The sequence below is a fragment of the Erythrolamprus reginae genome, chromosome 10, assembly GCF_031021105.1.
Source record: "Erythrolamprus reginae isolate rEryReg1 chromosome 10, rEryReg1.hap1, whole genome shotgun sequence".
Lineage (NCBI taxonomy): Eukaryota > Metazoa > Chordata > Lepidosauria > Squamata > Dipsadidae > Erythrolamprus > Erythrolamprus reginae.
The window spans coordinates 7046532-7070493 of NC_091959.1; the positions used below are offsets into that span (position 1 = coordinate 7046532).

General features: G+C 44.6%; 1 protein-coding gene across 4 annotated transcripts in view; it reads right to left on the reverse strand.

The window, feature by feature from the left end:
* Window positions 1–2232: 2232 nt before the first annotated feature.
* The window catches only part of CPEB1 (cytoplasmic polyadenylation element binding protein 1), a 47074-nt gene continuing 25344 nt past the window's right edge, over window positions 2233–23962 (reverse strand). For 2 of the 4 annotated variants that reach the window (XM_070762947.1, XM_070762949.1), the window contains 9 exons: window positions 20111–20328; window positions 17271–17520; window positions 17042–17155; window positions 15306–15410; window positions 11618–11754; window positions 10649–10847; window positions 7136–7230; window positions 5188–5268; window positions 2233–3750 (listed from right to left, as the gene is read on the reverse strand). In XM_070762947.1, the coding sequence (XP_070619048.1) occupies window positions 3640–3750; window positions 5188–5268; window positions 7136–7230; window positions 10649–10847; window positions 11618–11754; window positions 15306–15410; window positions 17042–17155; window positions 17271–17520; window positions 20111–20328 (1310 nt within the window). In that variant the 3' untranslated portion in view covers window positions 2233–3639. The remainder of the gene's footprint in view (window positions 3751–5187; window positions 5269–7135; window positions 7231–10648; window positions 10848–11617; window positions 11755–15305; window positions 15411–17041; window positions 17156–17270; window positions 17521–20110; window positions 20329–23962) is intronic. The other 2 variants (XM_070762948.1, XM_070762951.1) reach the window with 1 other exon arrangement.

Sequence of the window (23962 nt, forward strand, 5' to 3'; positions counted from 1 at the left end):
CATAAAATATAATTTCATAATATATTCAAGGAAGAGGAGTCAAGCTATTCTCCAAAGCACCTGAGGGTAGGACAAGAAGCAATGGGTGGAAACTAAACAAGGAGAGAAGCAACTTAGTACTAAGGAGAAATTACCCGAGAGTTAGAACAATTAATCAGTGGAACGCCTTGCCTCCAAAAGTTGTGAAAGCTCCAACACTGGAAGTTTTTAAAATGTTGGACAACCATCTGCCTGAAGTAGAATAGGATTTCCTGACTAAGCAGGGGGTTGGTGTAGAAGATCTCCAAGGTCCCTTACAAATCTGTTGTTGTTATTATTATAATTATTATTATAATAATTATTATTATATTTTCTTAACCAAATACTGCTCCTAAAACTGTGTTGCTGCAAAGTTTGATCTTGTACCAGGAGCAAAATTATACAAAGTTCCTCTGCAGATGCTTCCGCGGAGCGTGCCAGCCACTCACCTCTTAAGGCAACTCCATTCCAGTCCATGATATCTGCATTCTGCTGCCAACACAGTTGTCCTTGGCCGGTTTGCTTACAAACTTGTTTTTTTCCTTTTTAGCTCCACATTTATTCCCCCAATGGCTCACCTTGTTCCTTCCACCACTCCCATCTGCTTTTAAATGAAATGGTCCCACGAAAAACAGGACTAATTTCCAATTGTGCCAGAATACAGGAAAAAGAGATTGGATGGTATAACTGTTGGTTGTTTGTATGCATGCTGACTTTTGTGTGTTTTTTATTTTTCTCTATACTGTCTATATGAGTCTAGACAGCTGGCAATTTGCTGGTAACCCTGAGGATATAGATACTCCTCCAAGTGCTTCACCAACCCTGTAAAACAGGGGACCCCAAACTTGGCAATTTTTAAGACGTGTGGACTTCTACTCTCCAGCTGGCTGGAGAATACTGGGAGTTGAAGTCCACAAGTCTTAAAATTTGCCAAGTTTGAGGATCTCTGATCTAAAAGGATAGCAATAGTATTTAGACTTCTATACCGCTTCATAGTGCTTTTACAGCCTTCTCCCCGTGGATCTTCCTTGCCCTAAACACTTCTCAGATCGTTGAAACTGGGATGTTTATTTTCAATAGACACAGGGGAAGGCAAAGTTGGCTCTTCTATGACTTGTGGACTTCAACTCCCAGAATTCCTGAGCCAATCATGCTCGCTCAAGAATTCTGGGAGTTGAAGTCCACGGGTCATAGAAGAGCCAACTTTGCCTACCCTTGCAATAGCGGAAAAGCATCAGTACTGTAGATCAGAGGTCTTCAACCGTGGCCGCTAATACTTGTGGACTTCAACTTCCAGAATTAGCAATAGCATTTAGACTTATATACTGCTTTGTGGTACTTTTAGAACCCCTCTCTAAGTGGTTTACAGAGTCAGCATCTTGCCCCCAACAATCTGGGTCCTCATTTTTACCCACCTCGGAAGGACGGAAGGCTGAGTCGACCTTGAGCTGGTGGTGAGATTTGAACTGCTGAACTACAGCTAGCAGTCAGTTGAACTCTAACCCCTGCGCCACCCTGGATGCAAACAATCAGCTGTCTGCAAGGAATATAAATCCTTCCATTCCCCACCATCCAGTCAGAGTTGAAGAAGCTACTTGGAGAAGAAGCGAAACGTCTTCAAAAGAAAAAACGAAGTCCAATTGCCCCCTGAAGAAGCACCTTTGTCTCTCAGCAGCAGAGATTTAAGGGGTGGTCTAAGAGGTGACTTGATCGAAGTGTAATAAAATCATGCATGGGATAGAAAAGGTGGATAGAGGAAAATTCTTTTTTCGATCACACAATACTAGGATGAGGGGACACTCCCTAAAGATCAGAGGTAAGAAAGTGAGGACAAATAAAGGGAAATATTTCTTCATTGGTTTATGGAATTCAATTCCAGAAGAGGTCACGACAGCTGTCAGCCTTGATAGCTTCAAGGCAGGATTAGACAGATTCATGGATGCCAAGTGTATCATAGGTGGTTATTGAAACTGATGTCCAAGTGCCGCCTCTATGTAGGTTGAGGCAGGCAGGGTTCCCTCGAGTACCATTTGTTGGGGGTCAAGGGAAAGGGAGGGTCTTGCCTTCTCTTTCTGCTCAAGATCCCCCTGGACCACTGTGTGACACAGAATGCTGGACTCGATGGGCTTTGGCCCGATTTAGCATGGCTCTTCTTAGGTTCTTATTCTTATGTTCACCCACCCAGCCCTGAAAAAACACACCACCAGCCAGAGGTTCTGCTGCAACGTGTTTTATTATGTGCCAAGAACTACATCACAGCTTACTCCACACAACTGTAGGAGAATGCAGTTTTGCCCGCATATGCTACAATGAGGTAGACTTCACATACTGCTTCACAACAATCCCACAAAGAGCAGCTGGAATATGCAACATGAGCTGAGCAGGAAATAGGGAGAACTTAGAACATTCGTTCTTTGGCACACAGCTTTCCAAGAGACAGAGAAGGGGAAGAAAAACCCAAAATAAAACAAAAACAAAACTTCAACTTCCAGCGCAAATCGGTGGTAAGGCCCGAAGCGGGCCAGTCCCTCTAAAACCGAAAAGGGCTCCTTTGTAAAATCTTTGCTGGCCCGACCCAGCGCAGCCCTTACCTCTGCTCAAGATATATATAAAAAAGGAAAGAAAATTGAAGTCTTGTGAGTTTTGTGATTAAAAACCTTTTTTTTTTTTCCAAGCCCCCTGAAGTGCAACTTAAAAGTGCAACGAACTATATACAGCACATCGAAAATCCATTTATCCGGTCCGGTTTCGAAATCCAAAGTATCCTGTCCTTTCTCAGGTTGCAAATATTGCTATTCACAACTGGGATATTATTCTTATTCTTATTGTGTTTTTTTTTCCTCCTTTTTTTTTTTTTTTTTTAAACTATCAGTTCCCAGAAATAAGTTGCAAGGATGTTAAAAGCTGCCAGGAAAGGGAAAAAAAATATCATCTCCAACGGCTCTAAAAACCATTTCAAGAGTGTTAAAAAGGAACTGGTAAAAATCCTGGAGCGTAAAATATGAAATATGATTTTGGTTTTCAAGTGAAGAACGACGTCTTCTTGTTGTTACAGTAAAAAACACCAGCTGAACATCCAGTTTATTCCGTTCAGATGGGGAAGGGGAGGGGAAGGGGAGGGAGAGGGGAGGGGAAGGTTAAACGAATGGAAAGGCACTGTATGGCAACTGCAAACAAAGTGGAGCCAATGAGAACTGTATCATTATGCATCCTACCATCAGTATTGCAAGAAATGTAAAAAAAGGGCCCTTGATAAATAAGAAATGTTTGAAGGCATCTGCGTCCAGTACCTTCTCAACCTATGGTCCCTTGTTGCTTCTCCTCAGCAAGCAAGGAACCAAAGTCTGGGAACTGCAGAATTGTTTCCGAGGGGTCCTCCCCTCTCAAAAAGCCCAAACAAACCCCCGACCCAAAGGAAAAAAATATACATAATACACTGTGCATTAGTGCAGAAACAAAGAAAAGACCAGCAAGTGCAAACGTGAAGGCAAGGATTCCCCGTTAAGTCTTTCCGACGGGCATCTCCTTCCCAGCAACTAGGGTGGGTGGGCTTCTCTCTTCTTTAGAGTCAAGGGAAGAGGCTTTTGCCCGGCAAACAGGAGCAGCTCACCGGACGCTGCTCTAGCTGGCCTCGCGGTTCTTCTGGTTGCGCATCAGCGGACGGTGGTGGTGGAGGATCTCCATGGAATGTTTCCAGTGCCAGCAAGAGCGACAGAAGTATTTGAAGCACATCTAGCGGTGGGACCAGAGAAGATCATTGAGAAGGTCTGAAGCCACGTTAATCACAAAACTCCTGCTTTTCCTGAGAAGGTCTGAAGCCACCTTGATTAAGATACCTTCACCCCTGAAGTCCAGCTTTTTATGAGGAGGTCTGGAGCCACCCTTAATCACTAAAGTCCTGCTTTTCGAGCTGAAAGCAGATATGTGTCAGGACTCTGAATACATGTCATTTGGCAGGGCCTAGGGGAAGAGCCTTCTCTGTGGGGGCCCCGGCCCTCTAGAATCGCCTCCCCTCAGAGATCTGCACTGCCCCCACCCTCCTTGCTTCCGTAGGAGTCTTAAGACTCACCTATGTCGCCAGGCTTGGGGCGATTAGATCTCAGCTCCCTGGCCGATGAAATGAGATATATGTTGTACGACTGAATAGTAGTATGATTGGTTTTAAATATTGGACTTTTTAAGATTGCAATTTTAAATTTAATTAGATTTGGCTTTTGTGTTGTATCGTTATATTATATGCTGTGAGCTGCCCCGAGTCCTCGGAGATCTGACTGAGAAGGAGGGGCTCAGCAGAAGCACCTCACTGAGGACTAGGAGCATAGGCTTTCCAAGCAGAGGGAAGACCTGTGGGAGTACAAGACCAGATGCCACCACCTGGAGGCTCAGGGGGCTGAGGTGGTCAGCCAATTCCAGGCTCTTCACCATCACCGGCTCTTCCCTTCAGCCTTCACCCAAAACCCCGCACCGGGAGGCCAAAGCAGACCCCAAGTTGGAATTTCTGTCCCACTCCAACCTGCACAACTCTGCAAAAACACAAACGTCCTATTGCACGTATCCAGCCCAGGGGCCGTAGTTTGAGGCCCCATGATTGATTGATTGATTGATTGATTGATTGATTGATTGGATTTGTATGCCGCCCCTCTCCGCAGACTCGGGGCGGCTAACAACAGTGACAAAAAACAACATGTAACAATACAATACTAAACAACTAAAAAAACCCTTATTATAAAACCAAACATACCATGCGTAAATTGTAAGGCCTAGGGGGAAAGAATATCTCAGTTCCCCCATGCCTGATGGCAGAGGTAGGTTTTAAGAAGCTTACGAAAGGCAAGCAGGGTGGGGGCAATTCTAATCTCTGGGGGGAGTTGGTTCCAAAGGGCCGGGGCCGCCACAGAGAAGGCTCTTCCCCTGGGTCCCGCCAAACGACATTGTTTAGTTGACGGGACCCGGAGAAGGCCCACTGTGTGGGACCTAACTAGTCGGTGGGATTCGTGCAATCTTCTGATCTTTAGTGCAATATATTAAAAAATGCAAACATTTTTTCTGCATACCACCAAAATTTTCTTGCGGTCTATCAGTTGGTGATGCCTGCCATAGTAGAACAATAAAAAAGGGACATCTTTCCCGGGAATTTCAGACCAAGGATGGAAATAGAAGCGTATATACCTGATCTCTACAGAAGAAAGGTCCCGGCTGAGACCTGCAGATCTGACACATTGCATCTTCTAGATAGGGGTCAATCTGAACCTGGAGAGAGAGAAAAGGAGATTCACCCCTTTGAGCGTAAGCATCGTGAGAAAAAAGGGACAGAGACCGTTGGTTAATTCAACAGACTAAGAGATGCTTCACTGAGGCTTTGGGAAATGGACCTGCAAAGTTGCTGTAAGGGGAAAACTATAAACTGTCCCCTCGCCCAGATTTCCTTATGAATCATAAATCATGAATCATAAACAGTAGATTATGTATAATTTTAGAACAGAACAAAATAACAGAGTTGGAAGGGACCTTGGAGGTCTTCTAGTCCAACCCCCTGATTAGGCAGGAAGCACTACACCATTTCAGACGGATGGTTATCCAACATCTGCTTAAAAACTTCCAGTGTTGGAGCATCCACAACTTCTGGAGGCAAGCTGTTCCATGGAATAATTGTTCTAATTGTCAGGAAATTTCTCCTTAGTTCTGGGTTGCTTCTCTCCTTGATTAGTTTCCACCCATTGCTTCTTGTTCTACCTTTAGGGGCTTTGGAGAATAGCTTCATTTCCTCTTCTTTGAGGCAACATAGAAACATAGAAGACTGACGGCAGAAAAAGACCTCATGGTCCATCTAGTCTGTCCTTATACTATTTCCTGTATCTTATCTTAGGATGGATCTGTTTATCCCAGGCATGTTTAAATTCAGTGACTGTGGATTTACCAACCACGTCTGCTGGAAGTTTGTTCCAAGCATCAACTACTCTTTCAGTAAAATAATATTTTCTCATGTTGCTTCTGATTGTGCTCCTTTGTTCTTGGGTTCACTTTCCTATTAAAAACACTTCCCTCCTGAACCTTATTTAACGCTTTAACATATTTAAATGTTTCGATCATGTCCCCCCTTTCCCTTCTGTCCTCCAGCAGATTGAGTTCATTATGTCTTTCATGATAAACTCCTTAGATATTGAAACACTGCTATAATGTCATCCATGCTCCTTCTTTTCATCAAACTAGACACATCCAATTCCAGCATAAGTGCACCAGCGTGCCTTATGTCCCCTGTCCTAATGATTTTTTTTACTAGTACCATGTGTATGAATATTATTATATCTTTGTATGCCACCAATACGTACTTGACAAAACAAACAAATAAATAAAATAAACTGTTCTTTATATGTTTTACCCTCGAGTCCCCAAATCATCTTTGTTGCTCTTCTCTGTACTCCTGTATTCTTGTTACTGACTGTTAAGTCTTGGTACTTGGGGAATGCAAAGCCCAACCGTTTTAGTACAACACAGTATTTGTGTGCCCTGCATTAATTTTGTTCTAGGTCAGAACTGGGCAAAATGCAGCCCGAGGGCCGGATGTGACCCACCACCCGCTGTCTGTGACCGACCCGTGGAGGTCGGTCCAAGTTTTCTAGGTAAGAACTGGGTGTTCAAGATTTAATATATAATATACAATTATATATATAATATATAATATACTGTATAATATAATATAACATATAATATAATATAATTTATAATTATAATATAATTAACTCAGTTCTACCCAATAATATACAGTATTGGGTAGAACTGAGTTAATTATATTAGTCCGGCCCTCTAAAACCATCCCAATTGCTCATGCGGCCCTATGGCAAAATTAATTGCCCACCCCTGGTCTAGGTTGTAACTGCTTTTAATTGTTTTGTTTCAACACTCAGAGCCTCTTGTTTGAGGTGGGTGAGCCTAGAAACTGAATCAACAGATCTTTTACTCCAACCAGGATCTCTGCTCTTGACTTTACAGGTGGACTTACCATACTACAAGTCTCAGTGTCTGTACACCAGTGTTTCCTAACCTTGGCAACTTGAAGATATCTGGACTTCAACTCCCAGAATTCCCCAGCCAGTTGTATGACTTGGAGGTTCATTACCTTTTTGGTAAACTTGGTTGTTTTGATCTCCACAAATGCAGCACTGACTGCCTTCAGATAACTACGCTGATTGTTGAAAGTGACACGTCCAGACCCTGTGTAGAAACCAGTTTATTAGTACAATAAAACTGACCGGCAGATGAATAACAAAGCTTTATGAATCGGTATGCACGTGACTTCTGGGGTTTAGCACTATTGGGGCGAGAGAAGGAAGAGTGGATTATTCTGAGCAGTTTCTGTCTAGACCAGTGGTGGCGAACCATTTTTCCCTCGGGTGCTGAATGAGTGTGCGTGCATGCGCGAGTGCTCACACCCATAATTTATTTATTTATTGGATTTGTATGCCGCCCCTCCCCGGAGACTCGGGGCGGCTAACAGCAATGAGACAGCGTACAATAATAATCCAATAATAAAAACGATTAAAAACCCATTAATATAAAAACCAAACATACATACAGACATACCATGCATAAAATTGTGAAGGCCTAAGGGGAAAGAGTATCTCAATTCCCCCACACTTGACGACAGAGGTGCGTTTTAAGTAGCTTACGAAAGGCAAGGAGGGTGGGGGCAATTCTAATCTCTGGGGGGAGTTGGTTCCAGAGGCCTGGGGCCGCCACAAAGAAGGCTCTTCCCCTGGGTCCCGCCAAGAGGCATTGTTTAGTTGACGGGACCCAGAGGAGACCCACTCTGTGGGACCTAACTGGTCGCTGGGATTCGTGCAGCAGAAGGCGGTCCCTGAGATATTCAATGCCCGGGGAGGGTGAAAAAAGCTTCCCCAACCCCTGGAGGCCCTCTGGAGGCTGGAAGCAGCCTGTTTCCTCACTTCTGGTGGGCCCAGCAGGCTCACATTTCACCCTTCCCAAGCTTCAAAGGCTTCCCTGGAGCCAGGGAAGTGTAAAAACGTCCTTCCCATCCCTCTGAAGGCTCTCTGGAAGCGAAAAATGCCCTCCCAGCTTCTGTTCAAGCCAAAAATCAGCTGGCCAGCACACATATGCATATTAGAGCTGAGCTAGGGCAATGGCTCGTGTGCCAGCAGATATGGCTCTGCGTGCCACCTGTAGCACCCATGCCATAGGTTCGCCACCACTGGTCTACACCCAGATTAGATAGGTGACAATTTGAAAAAAATGTTTGTTTCAGGAATTGAACCATAGTATTAGCTTATTTCTTTACGAAACGTCTTTGTTGCACCTCTCAGATTAAGGCTTAGATTGGAACTTGAATATAAATAAAATTTCACACTTCTCAGATGGTGCTTTTTTTGGGGGGGGGGGGGGGGTTGGTCCTGTTGAAATACATTTTGTATCTTCTTAAGAACCGATGATTAATTCAGGAAGACAACAGGTGTACAGGTAAAAATATTGCCACGTCAACCTGAGCTGAAAACAGATTTTTCTCCCATTTTTAATAGCATTCAAGATGTCCAGTGCAACATGTATTGGGGGAGGAAAACCCGTTTGTAATTCTGCCCATTTGTCATGAATTGGCAAAGATCAACCGGGGTGGTACAGTGGTTAGAGTGCAGCACTGCAGGCTACTTCAGCTAACTGCTGGCTGTGGTTCAGCAGTTCAAATCTCACCACCGGCTCAAGGTTGACTCAGCCTTCTATCCTTCCAAGAGGGGTAAAATGAGGACCCAGATTGTTGGGGGCAATAGGATGATTCTGTAAACCACTTAGAGAGGGCTGTAAAAGCACTATGAAGCATTATATAAGCCTTATTTATTTTATTTATTTATTATTTGGATTTGTATTTGTATTGCTAACTAGAAAAATAGCAATAGCACTTATATATACACTGCTTCATAGTTCTTTACAGCACTCAATTTACAGAGTCAATCTTTTGCCCCCCAACAATCTGGATCCTCATTTGACTGACCTCAGAAGGATGGAAGGCTGAGTCAACCTTGAGCTGGGGTCAGGATCGAACTGCTGGCACTCAGCAGAATTACTGTGTTTCTTGGAATATAAGACACATCTTTTTCCTTCCTAAAAGAGGCTGATAATTTGGGTGTGTCTTATACTCTGAATGTAGCTCCCCCCCCCCCCCAGCCCTAACTAGATGCTAACGGTCATCCCAGGTCCTACCTAGCAGGCTCTTTCATAGTTTCTCTCTGCAAAGAATGTTTTCCAAGCCCTAAGTCTTTGCAGAGTTTTTTTCATCGCTCTAACTTGCTCCAAACAAGTTTCTTTTCCGCCTTAACCAGGTGCTAACAATGTTCCCAGCTCTTAATGCCTTGCAAACTCTTTCATTCTTACTCCCTGCAAAGAATGTTTTCCAAGCCCTAAGTCTTTGCAGGTTTTTTTCCATTGCTCTACTTGCTCTGAATGTTTCTTTCCAGGTGCTAATGATGTTTCCAGCTTTTACTGACTTGCAAGCTCTTTCATTGTTACTCTCTCCGAATAAAGTTTTTTTAAAGTCCTAACCAGGGGATAAAATAATGTGCTGGCTAAGGACGCTAGCCAGATGAATACCCAGTAAACAGATTCTTTTCCCTGTTTTCCTCCCCCAAAACTAAGCTGAATCTTATATTCCGGTGTGTCTTATACTCCAAAAAACACAGTAACATTTAATACTGCATTCTAACCACTGCGCCACCACTGCCCTTAACAAACTCACCCGGCCTCAGTTCAATTAAAATGACCACAAGACAACCCTGCTCACCACAGCCCAACAGTGAAACCAAGGTATTTAAATCTCTTCTTCTTCCCTATATGGCAGTGGTCCCCAAACTACGGCCCGCGGGCCGCATGCGGCCCGCTGAGGTCTTTTAACCAGCCCGCAGCAGCACACGAGATTTTACCGATCGATATAGTAAGAGGGAGAAATAGAGAGGGAGAGAAATGAAGAGGAGAGATAGAAAGGGAGAGAAAGGAAGAAATAGAAAGAGGGGTAGAGAAAGTGTGATAGATACAAAGAGGGAGAGTTAGAAAGAGAGTGAGTGAGAGAAAGAGAGAAGAGAGAGAGAGAAAAAGAGAAAGAGGGAGAGATAGAGAGGGAGAGAGAAAGGAAGAGGGAGAGATGGAAAGAGAGAGAGAAAGAGAAAAATGAGAAAATGATGGAGGAAAAGAACGAGGGAGAGGAAAATGAAACAAATGAGAGAAAAAGAAGAGGGAAGAGAGAAGTGGAGAGGAAGGAGGGAGGGAAGGAAGGAAGGAGAAATGGAGTTTGTTGATTTAAGTTTAAATTTACTTGTTAATAAAGAAGTATAAATTACTTTATTACTTAATTATTAATTACTTAATTACTTATTACTTCTTCTTCATTTTAAATATTGTATTTGTTCCCATTTTGTTTTTTACTTTAAATAAGGTATGTGCAGTGTGCATAGGGATTTGTTCATAGGTTTTTTTTATAGTCCGGCCCTCCAGCAGTCTGAGGGACAGTGAACTGGCCCCCTGTGTAAAAGGTTTGGAGACCCCTGCTATATGGGGAATGTCACTGGTTCCACAAAGCCCAAGGTGCCATCCCCACCGAAGGCATCAACCGCCAAGGACCGGCTTTACTTACCAATGGGATACTTGTGCTTGTCCGTATCAATACCTGCATACACAACCCCGCCAAACAGGTCGTTGAGGATTCCTGCCAGGGCTTCTGCGTTCAGCATCCCGTGAAGGGCTCCCACAAAGACCGTTTTCCCAGGGTCCAGCCGCTGAGTTGGGCTGCGCACGAAGTTGCTATCGGCCAAGACCCATGGGATCACTTGCACCTGTAGGCACAAGGGTTTAGCGCTGTTCAAGGCATCCACACAAACCCCACACCGTCCTTTAAGTCAGTGTTTCCCAACCTTGGCAACTTGAAGATATTTGGACTTCAACTCCCAGAATTCCCCAGCCAGCGAATGCCATAGTCTTATACTCTGAATGTAGCTTTCCCCCCCCCCCCAGCCCTAACCAGGTGCTAACGATGTTCCCAGCTCTTCCCAGCATGCGAGCTCTTTCATTGTTACTCACTGCGAATAATGTTTTCCAAGCCCTAAGTCTTTGCAGTTTTTTTCCATTTATCTAGCTTGCTCCAAATGTTAGTTTTTAGCCCTAACCAGGTGCTAACCATGTTCCCAGATTACCCATTTGCAAACTCTTTCATTGTTACTCGCTGCGAAGAATTTTTTCCAAACCCTGTCCTTGTAGGTTTTTTCATTGCTCTACTTGCTCCAAATGTGTTTCAAGGTGTTAATGATGTTCCCAGCTCTTACTGACTTGCAAGCTCTTCCACTGTTACTCTCTCCAAATAGTTTTTTAAAAGCCCTAACGAGGGGATAAAATAATCTGCTGAAGCTGACTAGACTAAGGACGCTAGCCAGATGAATACCTGGTAAGCAGATTCTTTTCCCTATTTTCCACCCCAAAAACAGGAGTCTTATACTCCTGTGCATCTTACACTTTTTGTAGGCGAGGTCTCCAGAACAGCACACAGGCAACACCCACAGCCTGCCAATTTCAATTGCACCTCGAGTAGTGGCCAGGCGGTTCCACTCACCTCCTTGCACCTCATTCTACGGCTAGACATTTTGAAGTAATATTCGCTCAGGCCGCTGGGGCTCAGCATATCTCGGGAGCAATTCTGGAGCAAGGCACGTATAGACTTCTCAGATTCAAACACTAGGTAGGCATAACCTATGGATAAGAGAGAGAGAGAGAGAGAGAGAAAAGGGAAGAACTTAAAGACGGCAGGACACGTCTGTTCTCTTCCACGCTCATCGTCAGGATAATTAATATTAAGAAGTGCTTCGTTGTATTGGAGAAAAACCCAAGCAGTTCAACTCTTTTGGGAATAGTCAGTGACACTTCCTCACATCTGATAACACCGGGGAACAAGCAATTTTGTTGTCTTAAATCTGTGACTTGTTTTCAACTAACTTTTGGCGTCTGGATCCAAAAATAACCATAGTTTTTGTCTATCACGTAAACTTTTTAAGCTACCCTCAATACAAATTGTGCATATAAAGGAAAGTAAGAACTTGCCAAATACAGTGGTACCTCGAGATACGAGTTTAATTCGTTCCGGACCTGGGCTCTTAAGTCGAGCAGCTCTTATCTCGAACGACTTTTCCCCATAGGAATTAATGTAAATAATTTTAATTGGTTCCAGCCCTCAAAAAACTCACAAAGTTAGTCTAAATTATGCAGAAAGACATGTTTTTAATGAAGAAATGTACATGTACATATAAATGAATAATGAAGTTTCTTTCACTTAACTTGTAAACTTTCTTAAACTTTTAAATTTACATATGTTCAACTTCTCTGCCACCCAATCCTGTAGGACAGAGGTCCCCAATCCTTTTTGCACCAGGGACCGGCTTTAAGCGATCAAGAGAGGAATGGGTGAATGAATGGACGGAGGGTGGGAAGGAAGGAAGGAAAGAGGGAAGGGACAGGAACAGAGGAAGGAAGGAAGGAAGGAAACTTATGAAAGGGGAGAGTAAGAGAGGAATGAGTGAAGGGAGGGAGGGAGGGAAGAAGGTGGGAAGAAGAAAGAAAAGAAGAAATAGAGGAAGGGAAGGTAAAAGAGAGAAAGAAAAAGAGCAAGAAAGAAAGCTGCAAGCACCCCCCCCCGAGCCCCCCAGGCCAGCTGCAACCTTTTAAAACACACGCGCCGCTTCGCAGCTGTCTCCTGAAGCCGAATGCGGAAGTTAGCGTTTGGCTTCAGGAGACAGCTCCTTGGCGCTTGTATCTCGAATTTGGGCTTGTAAGTAGAACAAAAATATCTCTCCCCTCCCAGCTCTTATCTCGAGTTGCTCTTAAGTAGAGCAGCTCTTATGTCGGGGTTCCACTGTATACCAAAGAATAATTTTATTCCTACAAAGGCTATAATAGTTGCTGCAACTTAAATTGTGTTCATATAAATAGTTGTATTTTTATCAAATGGTAATTATTAAGGTAACATTTTCCGTTTATAGCCTTTTCTGGATTATTTAATCTGTGGACATTCTCGCTTGATGCTCCAACAATAGTCAGACATCGTATGTAAATCCCCCATCTACCTTGATCCCGTGCCTCCTTGACCGTCAAATCTTGGTGGAATCGCTCACCCTGCTCATCACTGACCGCACCAAGATTTTCCAGGACGTTAGCCAGACGTCTATGTAAAAAATGCCCATTTGATGACATGGTAGAAGAAAACTAACTACAGCTTTGAAACCGGCATGCCTAATTAACTATTTAAAAAAAAACTCAAAAGTCAAAGTCAACAGAAATTGCGTTACAAATTGTTCCCCAGTGGAAGCACAAATTTAACAAGGATATTATAGTATACTTAGTCTAGGCACAGGAGTCAGCAACCGGCAGCTCGGGAGCCGCATGTGGCTCTTTCATTTCTGCAGCTCCCTGTCACCGGGTGGCGCCACAATTTTGAGAGGAGCTTCTAGTTGGAGCAGACTCTATGGCAAGGGGCAAGTTTTCCAATCAGCTGCACAATTGATAGGGCTTTTGGTTAGGATTGGTAGAGGAAAAAGAACACCGCACCAGGAGGAAACTCTATGGTGAGGGAACCGGACTTTGGATCGGGGCTCTAGAATCGAACAGGGGCTTCTGGGTAGGACCTTTGTGGCTCTGAGTGTTTAAGGTTGCTGACCCCTGGGCCTAGTGGTTAAGGCACCAGGGTAGAAAACCAGGAGACCGTGAATTCTAGTCCTGCCAAAGTTGAGAAATACTGAGCTATATTATAGGGAACGGTGCAATTTACTCTCTGTAGCTCATGAGTAGGGGAGAGGAACCAACAGGGCAGCCCCAAAGATCTTGACCCAGAGATGCATTTAATAATGGCACTGGAACATTTTCTTGGGAATGATCTTGGAATTCCTGCTCTGGACCAGAGGGTTTTGTAAAGCAATGCAGAAGAAAGGTATTCATAAGTAAGAAGGGAATTGCCGAAAAGCTCCTGTGATGGGAGAGAAGCATGGGAATGCCATTGACAAACCACGCCTTGATTTTGTTCAGAGTTCAGGAAGGAGAGATATAAAATTTAAACAGGCTTTCAAGGTGGATGTGAACCGCGCGCACATCAGGACCACCGTTGTCCTAAAATCCTAGGTGAGAAGACACCTGGTCCAGCTCACAAGGAATATAGAAACATAGAAGACTGACGGCAGAAAAAGACCTCATGGTCCATCTAGTCTGCCCTTATACTATTTCCTGTATTTTATCTTAGGATGGATACATGTTTATCCCAGCCACGTTTAAATTCAGTTACTGTGGATTTACCAACCACGTCTGCTGGAAGTTTGTTCCAAGGATCTACTACTCTTTCAGTAAAATAATATTTTCTCATGTTGCCTTTGATCTTTCCCCCAACTAACTTCAGATTGTGTCCCCTTGTTCTTGGGTTCACTTTCCTATTAAAAACACTTCCCTCCTGGACCTTATTTAACCCTTTAACATATTTAAATGTTTCGATCATGTCCCCCCTTTCCCTTCTGTCCTCCAGACTCTACAGATTGAGTTCATGAAGTCTTTCCTGATACGATTTATGCTTAAGACCTTCCACCATTCTTGTAGCCCGTCTTTGGATCTGTTCAATTTTGTCAATATCTTTTTGTAGGTGAGGTCTCCAGAACTGAACACAGTATTCCAAATGTGGTCTCACCAGCGCTCTATATAAGGGGATCACAATCTCCCTCTTCCTGCTTGTTATACCTCTAGCATCCTACTTGCTTTTCCTACCGCCCGACCACACTGCTCACCCATTTTGAGACTGTCAGAAATCACGACCCCTAAATCCTTCTCTTCTGAGGTTTTTGCTAACACAGAACTGCCAATGCAATACTCAGATTGAGGATTCCTTTTCCCCAAGTGCATTATTTTACATTTGGAAACATTAAACTGCAGTTTCCATTGCTTTGACTGTTTATCTAGTCAAGCTTTCCCATGCTTCCCTCCATCACAGGAGCTTTTCGGCAACGCCCTTCTTACCCATGAAGACCTTACTTCTACACTGCTTTACAACCCATCACCACCCCCAATATGGGGTCCCTTTCCCTGCCCCAAAGTCCTTTTTCCCCTTGGCCAGGTGGGGGAGAGGGTGAAAGGAAGCACCTGTGCACAGGAGGAGGAGGAGGAGGAGGAGAAGAAGGCTGCCCACCTACGGTGCTGTCCTTGTCCGTCACCAGCATGCAGGAGCCCTCAAGTGGTCTATGGATAAAAATAGTTCCTACCATGTTCTTTATTACCTTTAGGCATATTACCTTTGGGAGGGCAGCGTGGATGCTTGCTGTCCTTACCAGGCCACTCCACTCTCAGCGAGCCAAACACACGGAAAGTGCTGATTAAACCCACTGCAGGGAAGAGACGGACATTCGTTAAGACATAGAAACATAGAAGATTGACGGCAGAAAAAGACCTCCTGGTCCACCTAGTCTGACCTTATGCTGTTTCCTGTATTTTATCTTAGGACGGATCTATGTTCATCCCAGGCATGTTTAAATTCAGTGACTGTGGATTTGCCAACCACGTCTGCTGGAAGTTTGTTCCAAGCATCTACTTCTCTTTCAGTAAAATAATACTTTCTCACGTTGCTTCTGATCTTTCCCCCAACTAACCTCAGATTGTGCCCCCTTCTCCTTGTGTTCACTTTCCTATGAAAAACACTGAACCTTATTTAACCCTTGAAGAACATATTTAAATGTTTCGATCGTGTCCCCCTTTTTCCCTTCTGTCCTCCAGACTATACAGATTGAGTTCATGAAGTCTTTTCCTCATAGGTTTTATGCTTAAGACCTTCCACCATTCTTGTAGCCCGTCTTTGGACCCCGTTCAATTTGATCAATATCTTTTGGTAGGTGAGGTCTCCAGAACTGGACACAGTATTCCAAATGGGGTCTCACCAGCGGGATCACAATCTCCTTCTTCCTGACAGGATGAAGACCAGCAAAACTCAATCCCCCCACTCTTAACCCGTGAGGTAGGAAAGGGGGAGGCCGTCTCTACCCCTTGCCCCAGTGATGGCAAATAGCTACTATATTTTTCGGACTCGTAAGACACAACAGAGCAGTGATGGTGAACCTATGGCATGGGTGCCACAGGTGGCACTTGGAGACATATTTGCTGGCACGTGAGCTGTTATTTATTTATTGGATTTCTTAGGGTTTCCAGGGGGAAAGCATTTTGAAATTCCCTGACATTTCCCTGTAACTTGCAATCTAGTTAAGGCCTGGCCATAGATGATCTCATACCAAACGGCTAAACCATGGAGAAATATCGCTAGCGACTTGCTCCGAATGTTTCTTTCCAGGTGCTAACGATGTTCCCAGCTCTTACTGGCTTGCAAAGCTCTTTCATTGTTACTCTCTCCAAATAACGTTTTTTTAAAAGCCCTAACCAGGGGATAAAACAATGTGTTGAAGCTGACCAGACTAAGGACGCTAGCCAGATAAATACCTGGTAAGCAGATTCTTTCCTCTATTTCCCTCCCCCCAAATTAAGGTCCCATGTGCCTTATACTCCGAAAAATATGGTAAATACAATAAATTTATTTTTTATTTTTATTTATTTATTCTTTGTCCAATATACAATACATATGAAAGAGAATAGACATTAAGTAATATATATATAATGATAGAAAGTAAGAAAGAAGAGAAGTAGGAGGAAAGGAGAGAAAATGTATGATATATGAGATAAGGAAAGAAGATTGGACAGGGGACGATAGGCACATCAGTGCACTTATGTACGCCCCTTACTGGCCTCTTAGGAACCTGGAGAGGTCAATCGTGGAGAGTCTTAGGGAGAAATGTTGGGGGCTGGGGGCTGACACCACTGAGTCTGGCAATGAGTTCCACGCTTCGACAACTCTATTGTTAAAGTCATATTTTTTACAGTCAAGTTTGGAGTGGTTGGTGTTAATAAATAAGTCCATAAGTAAATAAGTCAATAAGTAAGCAAGTAAGTAAAATAGCTGTCAGGAACTCACCTTCTGTGATGTCCCAGGGGACACCACCTAAAAAGACCTTGCAGGAGTAAACGGGGTTTTTGTAGTTTCGAGGTGGGAGCTGCCCACTCCAGGTGCAGGTTGCCTCATTCACAGCTGAAGACAAAAGCCACAGAGAGGTTTCATCCACCAGGTGGGGGGGTCAGTGGTGGGATTCTTACCTCCCCCTCCCTCTCTGGCCACCCTCCCAACAGGGCCAGGTTCGGCTCACCTGCAGCTTGCTTGTGAAGTCTCGCTTCTCTCTCGATGCTGAAAGGATCTTCTGCGGAATCCGTGATGTTCCAGGAGGGCCAGGCAGTGGCTCCGGGCCACTGCTTGGATAAGGTGGCTGGGGAGGAAGAGGTGACAGCAGCCAAGGCGGCCTGCTCTTGATCCAAACGAGGTCCCACTGCACTCAAGGGATCTCTGGCGATGCCTCCGAGAGGCAGGAAGGGCAGAGGCGGCGAGATACGGAGGCTCGACTGCAAAAAGACGTTCGTCATCAAGGGCGACAAAGTCACATTTGGGAAGAAACTGGAAAAGGCAACAATGCGCCCGGCCTCATACAAATGTTGACCCAGGGTGTCCAGGGGGAAATCATTTTGAAATTCCCTGATATTTCCCGTAAGACGTCATACCAAAGGGCTAAGCCGTGGAGAAATATTGGTAGCTGGGGAAGCAAGTTGTTGCCACAGTTATGCTCATTTTTGCTTGACTCTGCCAGGCAGCGCGATCCGTGTTGTTTTTTTCTTTACATGATTTCCCCCCGACTTTTAAACATTTTAATACAGTTTAGTCCCCCCCCCCCATCCCGATTTATTCCGGGGGGTTTTTCACAAATTCCCTGATATTTCCCGAATTGCTGATTTCCCTGATAATTCCCCGATTTCCTCTGTTTTCCAGGTTTGCTGGACACCCTGTGACTACACAATGTCGGTTGGCGGGGCCGCAGGGGAGGGCCTTCTCTGTGGCGGCACCAGATCTCTGGAGCTAGCTCCCCCCTGAGATCGTACTGCCTCCACCCTACTGCCCTTCCGGAAAGCCTCAAAGACCTGGCTCTGCCAGCAGGCCTGAGGCCGTTAAATAAAGGACTCACCATCTAGATCTAGCCGTGTAAGATATGTATGATTTTATTAAGGGGGTTTAAATTGTTTTTTTTAATTGTCTTTTTAGATGCTCTTTTCTGCTGTAAGCTGCCTGGGAGTTGGGTGGCATCTAAATTAAATTATTTTTTTAAAGTTAAATATAAATTAATGCGGGGGGGGGGGGGGGGGAAACTCCCATTAAATCCAGTCTTCAATGGGTTCAAAATGTGGCATGTGGATTGACATGGTTTGTGTATATGTGACACCTCTCCTTTGGGAACTGCACACAGTTGGTTTACTTCCAAGTCCAATTCAGAATGCTGATTCTCACCTTTAAAACACGGCTCGTGGTCAAATTAAAGCAGTGTTTCCCAACCTTGACTACTTGAAGATATTTGGACTTCAACTCCCAGAATTCCCCAGCCAGCGAAAGCTGGCTGGGGATTTCTGGGAGTTGAAGTCCAGATATCTTCAAGTGGCCAAGGTTGGGAAACACTGGATTAAAGGACCGTCCTTCTCAATTATATCAGATCGGCAGATTAACAGAGCTGGAAGGGACCTTGTAGGTCATCTAGTCCAACCCCCTGCCCAAGCAGGAGACCCTACACCATTTCTGACAGATTGCAGTGAAATCACTGTCAAAAATTTTCTCCTTATTTCTAAGGTTGAATCTCTCCTTGATCCGTTTCCAATATCTATCCAACTTGCCAGAATGGGGGGGACATATTACAAGTTTCCTCCCTTAAGGAGGTCCATTTAGTCGCAGTGGTTCTCAACCTTTCTAAGGCCGCGACCCCTTAATGTTGGGGTGACCACCAATCATAAGTCTAGCGCCAATTCTCCCAACAGAGCTTTAAGCTGATTGGTAGGAAGGTCAGAGGGACACCCCCACTGTAAACGCCTGTTGGGTCGGATTGTAAAACTATATTCCAAGGCGCCAGAATAGGCACTTTAGTTCCTAACATTGTGGGAAATTTGTTTTTTTTCCATGGTCTTAGGCGACCCCTATGAAACGGTTATTCAACCCCCAAAGGGATCCCGGCCCCCAGGTGGAGAACCACTGATTTTGTGGGACCAAGACAAAGGGCCTTCTCTGTGGTGGCTCCCCCGCCTGTGGAACGAGCCAAGATTGGCCCTCACCTCGACACTCTTTCGAAAGGCCTGAAGACATAGCTTTGATACGGAGCCCATTAAGTGGGCATGTGTGTTTGATTGTGGTCGCCAGAGATGGGGATTTGTCGGGGTTTGTATTGGGCGTTTTACTTCCTCAAGCCATCCAGTGTCACTACAAGTGAGTTGAGCAGCCATATACAGTGGTACCTCTACTTAAGAACTTAATTCGTTCCGTGACCAGGTTCTTAAGTACAAACGTTTGTGAGTAGAAGCAATTTTTCCCATAGGAATCAATGTAAAAGCAAATAATGCGTGCAAACCCATCAGGAAATAAATAAAAGCTCGGAATTTGGGTGGGAGGAGGAAGAGGAAGAGGAGGAGGAGGACAGTCGCTGCCGAAGGAAGAAGGTGAGGGGAGAGGAATCAAAAAAATCCAAAACTTTAAGGCTTAAAAAAAAAGGGGGGACTCCCAGACACCCAGCGCGAGGCTGCCTCCCATACACTGCGCCAGAGAGAGAAACCCAGGGGGAATGGCAGGAAACTGGCCGGGCCTTCATGCCACTCTCAAATTTCCTGGGAATTTTTCCCGGGCTCGGGTTCTTAAGTAGAAAATGGTTCTTAAAAAGAGGCAAAAATATCTTGAACACCCGGTTCTTATCTAGAAAAGTTCTTAAGTAGAGGCGTTCTTAGGTAGAAGTTTCACTGTACATTTAAAAATAATAATAAAAATAATCTAATTTAAATTCATTAAAACGGGTTCAAGCACACCTGGAGAACTTCTAACTTCCTTCCCACTTCCATCCCCCCCGCCCCCCCCCCCAAAAAAAACAGTTGAGGGGACAAAAACCACCACCCAATCTCCACGGCTTCTTACAATCAGATCTGAGAGGTGGTCCGATCCAGAGCTGAATCCACTGGTGTCCGAGTCGGAAGGGCTGCTGGAACGCGAATAGAGAAGAGAACGGCTGGTATCCAAGCGGGAAGTCCTCAAGGTCGGAGTTGGAAGGTTCTCGGTCAGCTCTGAACCGATGGGATCCAGGGGCAGGAAGCCCAGAGATGGCTTCCCGAAAGGATGACTGAGCATGTTGAGAACTGCAAAGCAGGAGAGGAGAAAGCGTGGTGATTGAAGAGTTCCTACAGCGGTACCAATTCCTTCAAACTCAGCTGCCTTTTGGGTTTTTGGGGAAAAAAAGAAGAATCAAAAGGAAGAAACCCATTACGGGTCTGCATTCACCTGTAGCAGGACGTTGAACTGCTTCCAATATTTATCTTGTTTATTTATTTATTTGACTTGTATGCCGCCCCTCTCCATGGACTTGGGGCGGCTCACAACATATTTTAAAAAAAAACAATATACTGTTTGGGGGGGGGGGGAGTTTTTTCGCACGAGGTAGGTAACCCTACCAACTGTGGCTGTGGCTTGCATTGGCTGCCGATCAGTTTCCGATCACAATTCAAAGTGTTGGTCATGACCTTTAAAGCCCTACATGGCATTGGACCAGATTACCTCCGGAACAGCCTGCTACCGCACGAATCCCAGCGACCGATAAGGTCCCACAGAGTTGGCCTTCTCCGGGTCCCGTCGACTAAAGAATGTCGTTTGGTGGGCCCCAGGGGAAGAGCCTTCTCTGTGGCGGCCCCGGCCCTCTGGAACCAACTCCCCCCGAAGATTAGAATTGCCCCCACCCTCCCTGTCTTTCGTAAACTACTCAAGACTCATTTATACCGCCAGGTATGGGAGAGTTGAGATATTCCTTCCCCCTAGGCCATTACAAGTTATGCATGGTATGTTTGTGTGTATGTTTGGTTTTTATAAATAAGGGTTTTTAGCTGTTTTATTATTGGATTGTCACATGCTGTTTTTATCATTGTTGTTAGCCGCCCCGAGTCTACGGAGAGGGGCGGCATACAAATCCAAGAAATTATTATTATTATTATTAACCTCAGTTCATAACTATACGTAATTAAAGTCTTCAATGAAACACGCTGCAGCAGGCTTTCTTGTAAAAATATATTTTACTTTTCTTCTTAGCAAAATGTTTCTCTAAATAAACTATCACAATTTATTTATTTATTTATTTATTTATTTAGATTTGTATGCCGCCCCTCTCCGCAGACTCGGGGCGGCTCACAACAAAGTGAAAAACAATTTATAACAAATCTAAATTTCTACTAAAAAACATTTTAAAAACCCCATTTTCTAAACACACATACATACACACATACCATTCATAAATTGTATATGCCCGGGGGAGATGTCTCAGTTCCCCCATGCCTGACGACACAGGTGGGTCTTAAGGAGCTTACGAAAGGCAAGGAGAGTAGGGGCAGTTCTAATCTCCGGGGGGAGTTGGTTCCAGAGGGTCGGGGCCGCCACAGAGAAGGCTCTTTCCCTGGGGCCCGCCAACCGACATTGTTTAGTTGACGGGACCCGGAGAAGACCCACTCTGTGGGACCTAATCGGTCGCTGGGATTCGTGCGGCAGCAGGCGGTCTCGGAGATATTCTGGTCCAGTGCCATGAAGGGCTTTAAAGGTCATAACCAACACTTTGAATTGTGACCGGAAGTTGATCGGCAACCAATGCAGACTGCGGAGTGTTGGTGTAACATGGGCATACCTAGGTAGGCCCATGACTGCTCTCGCAGCTGCATTCTGCACGATCTGAAGTTTCCGAACACTTTTCAAAGGTAGCCCCATGTAGAGAGCATTACAGTAGTCGAACCTCGAGGTGATGAGGGCATGAGTGACTGTGAGCAGTGAGTCCCGGTCCAGATAGGGCCGCAACTGGTGCACCAGGCGAACCTGGGCAAACGCCCCCCTCGCCACAGCTGAAAGATGGTTCTCTAATGTGAGCTGTGGATCGAGGAGGACGCCCAAGTTGCGGACCCTCTCCGAGGGGGTCAATAATTCCCCCCCCAGGGTAATGGAAGGACAGATGGAATTGTCCTTGGGAGGCAAAACCCACAGCCACTCCGTCTTATCCGGGTTGAGTTTGAGTCTGTTGGCACCCATCCAGGCCCCAACAGCCTCCAGACACCGGCACATCACTTCCACTGCTTCGTTGACTGGACATGGGGTGGAGATGTAAAGCTGGGTATCATCAGCGTACTGATGATACCTCACCCCATGCCCTTGGATGATCTCACCCAGCGGTTTCATGTAGATACAATATTATCATACAACTCCTATTACATCCACCACTGCTACCACCCACAAACCAGTAAGTACTAAACCACTATAACAAACCACTAAGCATAAACCACTCTATAATAAACCACACCCATGCAAGGATATCTGGTGCATTTCCATCCACTAATCTGCCTGCTCTGCCATTGGTATCTTACATTTCCTCATTTGTTAAGTCTTAAACCTAGTTACTGCAAACCACCGGTTTCAGCAGAGTCACCTGTAATGTTGGGATCCACAAGCCTGAATTATTCGACTTCAGCTTAGAAAATCTTTGGAAGCTTATGGATAAAAATCTCTTTTGCACTCCCACTCTTGGGGAGGGAAAAAACCTCACACATTCCCTCCTACACACCACTGCCTTTTCTACAATCACATGGACCAATCGGCAGACATATGCTAAAAGCTGTGTATCACAGCCAGAAGCTTGTGCAGCTTGGCTTGGGGGGGAAAAAACATCACACACACACACACACACACACACACACACACACACACACACAGAGCCAAAGAGGCTGGCATTCCCCATCCATGTAATCTCTTAACAAAGAGGTTGACACAAGCATGTTGCATTGACACACATTAAAAAAGGATCCAGGGCAAACATAATTTACAAAATATTTGCACCATGTTGGGCTAAAGAAGACGGAAGATGTTACACTGATCCTACGGGGTCAGAAGGTTTAAATTTCACCTTTCAAAAGACAGTTTCTAGCCCTCATGATTTCAGATGGGTGATTCTTATATTTGGGACCATCTTCAATAAACATCCAGCTTAAGAACTTGGGTCTTGGCTGATCCAACATGAGAAGATCTAAACAAGGCAGAATCAAGATCCAAACAAGGCAATCCTGGGCCTAGAAAGCCTAGAACTACGGCGCCTAAAACACGATTTGAGTATTGCCCACAAGATCATATGCTGCAATGTCCTACCGGTCAATGACTACTTCAGCTTCAACCGCAATAACACAAGAGCACGCAACAGATTCAAACTCAATACGAACCGCTCCAAACTTGACTGTAAAAAATACGATTTCAACGATCGAGTTAGTGAAGCGTGGAACTCATTGCCGGACTCAATTGTGTCAACCCTTAACCCCCAACACTTCTGCCTTAGACTCTCCACGATTGACCTCTCCAGGTTCCTAAGAGGCCAGTAAGGGGCGTACATAAGTGCACTGGTGTGCCTTTCGTCCCCTGTCCAATTGTCTTTCCTCTCTTCCACCTATCTTATATATTCTCTTCCTTTCATATATCCTCTCCTCTAAGTTCACTCTCACCCTCCTTTTATATTATCACATGTCTATCTTTCTTCCTATGTATTTGTGTATTGGACAAATGAATAAATAAATAAATAAATCATGCAATAAACAAGGCAATCTTTATTTATTTATCATGAATTAAGGATGTCAATCAATGATGAACCTTCTTAGCTGATGCTATGAGAATTAATCTCCAGTACAAATTGTCTTCAACTTACAACTGTTCATTTCATGAGCGTTTATCAAAGTTACGGCACTGAAAAAAAGGGATTTATGG